At 47.9% G+C, this 1,128-nt stretch overlaps 1 protein-coding gene across 1 annotated transcript in view; it reads right to left on the reverse strand.

Annotated features, from left to right (window-relative positions):
- Window positions 1-16: 16 nt before the first annotated feature.
- Window positions 17-1,128, reverse strand: part of LOC122546717 (U4/U6.U5 tri-snRNP-associated protein 2-like) — a gene marked incomplete at its 3' end in the record, with an annotated part of 15,030 nt that continues 13,918 nt past the window's right edge. The window contains exon 5 of the mRNA XM_043685365.1: window positions 17-110. Coding sequence (XP_043541300.1) covers window positions 17-110 — 94 coding nt within the window. The remainder of the gene's footprint in view (window positions 111-1,128) is intronic.

Here is a 1,128-nt window from a genome sequence, read left to right on the forward strand (position 1 = left end):
TTTTTGACAGACGCACTTAGAAGGACCGTCCTTTGTAATTTTTCCATGGCCCTAATATCCTCGGGGAATACAAGTTCTGCCTGGCCATGCATAGTGGGCAGAAAGATCAACTTGGAAAAATCTTGAGGAAAAAAAAAACATGGCAGGCAGGTTCGAACGTTCGATTGGAAGGGAACCATTAAAACAAACTAAAAGACAATACAAAGATGACTCAAACAGTCTCAAAGAACCAAGGACGGGCAAAAAACAATGTCGAAGGAGGGGCTATTCCTCACAAGTCTACATTGTAGAGAGAGCTTTACTCTGTATCTAACCCCGTGCTGTCCCTGTCCTGGGGAGTGTTTGATGGGGGAGACAGTGTAGAGGGAGCTTTACTCTGAATCTAGCCCCGTGCTGTCCCTGTCCTGGGAGTGTTTGATGGGGAACAGTGTAGAGAGAGCTTTACTCTGTGTCTACTTGTTGGGCCGAAGGGCATCTAATCTAATCTAATCTAACTCAAGGAATGCTGGGAGTGGTTAATGCTGACCCAAGCCACACATCTCCACACAGACCCATCACTCTCTCCTATTACTCCACATTACCACTGACTAATGCACCGAACCTGCACATCCCAGGATACTGTGGGGCAATTTAGCACGGCCAATCCACCCTAACCTGCACATCCCTGAGCACTATGGGTAATTTAGCATGGCCAATCCACCTGAACCTGCACATAAAGTCATAGAGGTGTACAGCACGGAAACAAACCCTACGGTCCAACCCGTCCATGCCGACCCAGATATCCCAACTTGATCTAGTCCCACCTGCCAGCACCCGACCCAAATTCCTCCAAAAACCTCCTATTCATATACCCATCCAAATGTCTTTTAAATGCTGTCATTGTACCAGCCTCCACCACTTCCTCTAGAGGTGTACAGCACGGAAACAAACCCTACGGTCCAACCCGTCCATGCCGACCCAGATATCCCAACTTGATCTAGTCCCACCTGCCAGCACCCGACCCAAATTCCTCCAAAAACCTCCTATTCATATACCCATCCAAATGTCTTTTAAATGCTGTCATTGTACCAGCCTCCACCACTTCCTCTGGCAGCTCATTCCATACACGTACCACCCTCTGTGTGAAAA

Source organism: Chiloscyllium plagiosum, unplaced genomic scaffold (assembly GCF_004010195.1).
Source record: "Chiloscyllium plagiosum isolate BGI_BamShark_2017 unplaced genomic scaffold, ASM401019v2 scaf_11737, whole genome shotgun sequence".
NCBI lineage: Eukaryota > Metazoa > Chordata > Chondrichthyes > Orectolobiformes > Hemiscylliidae > Chiloscyllium > Chiloscyllium plagiosum.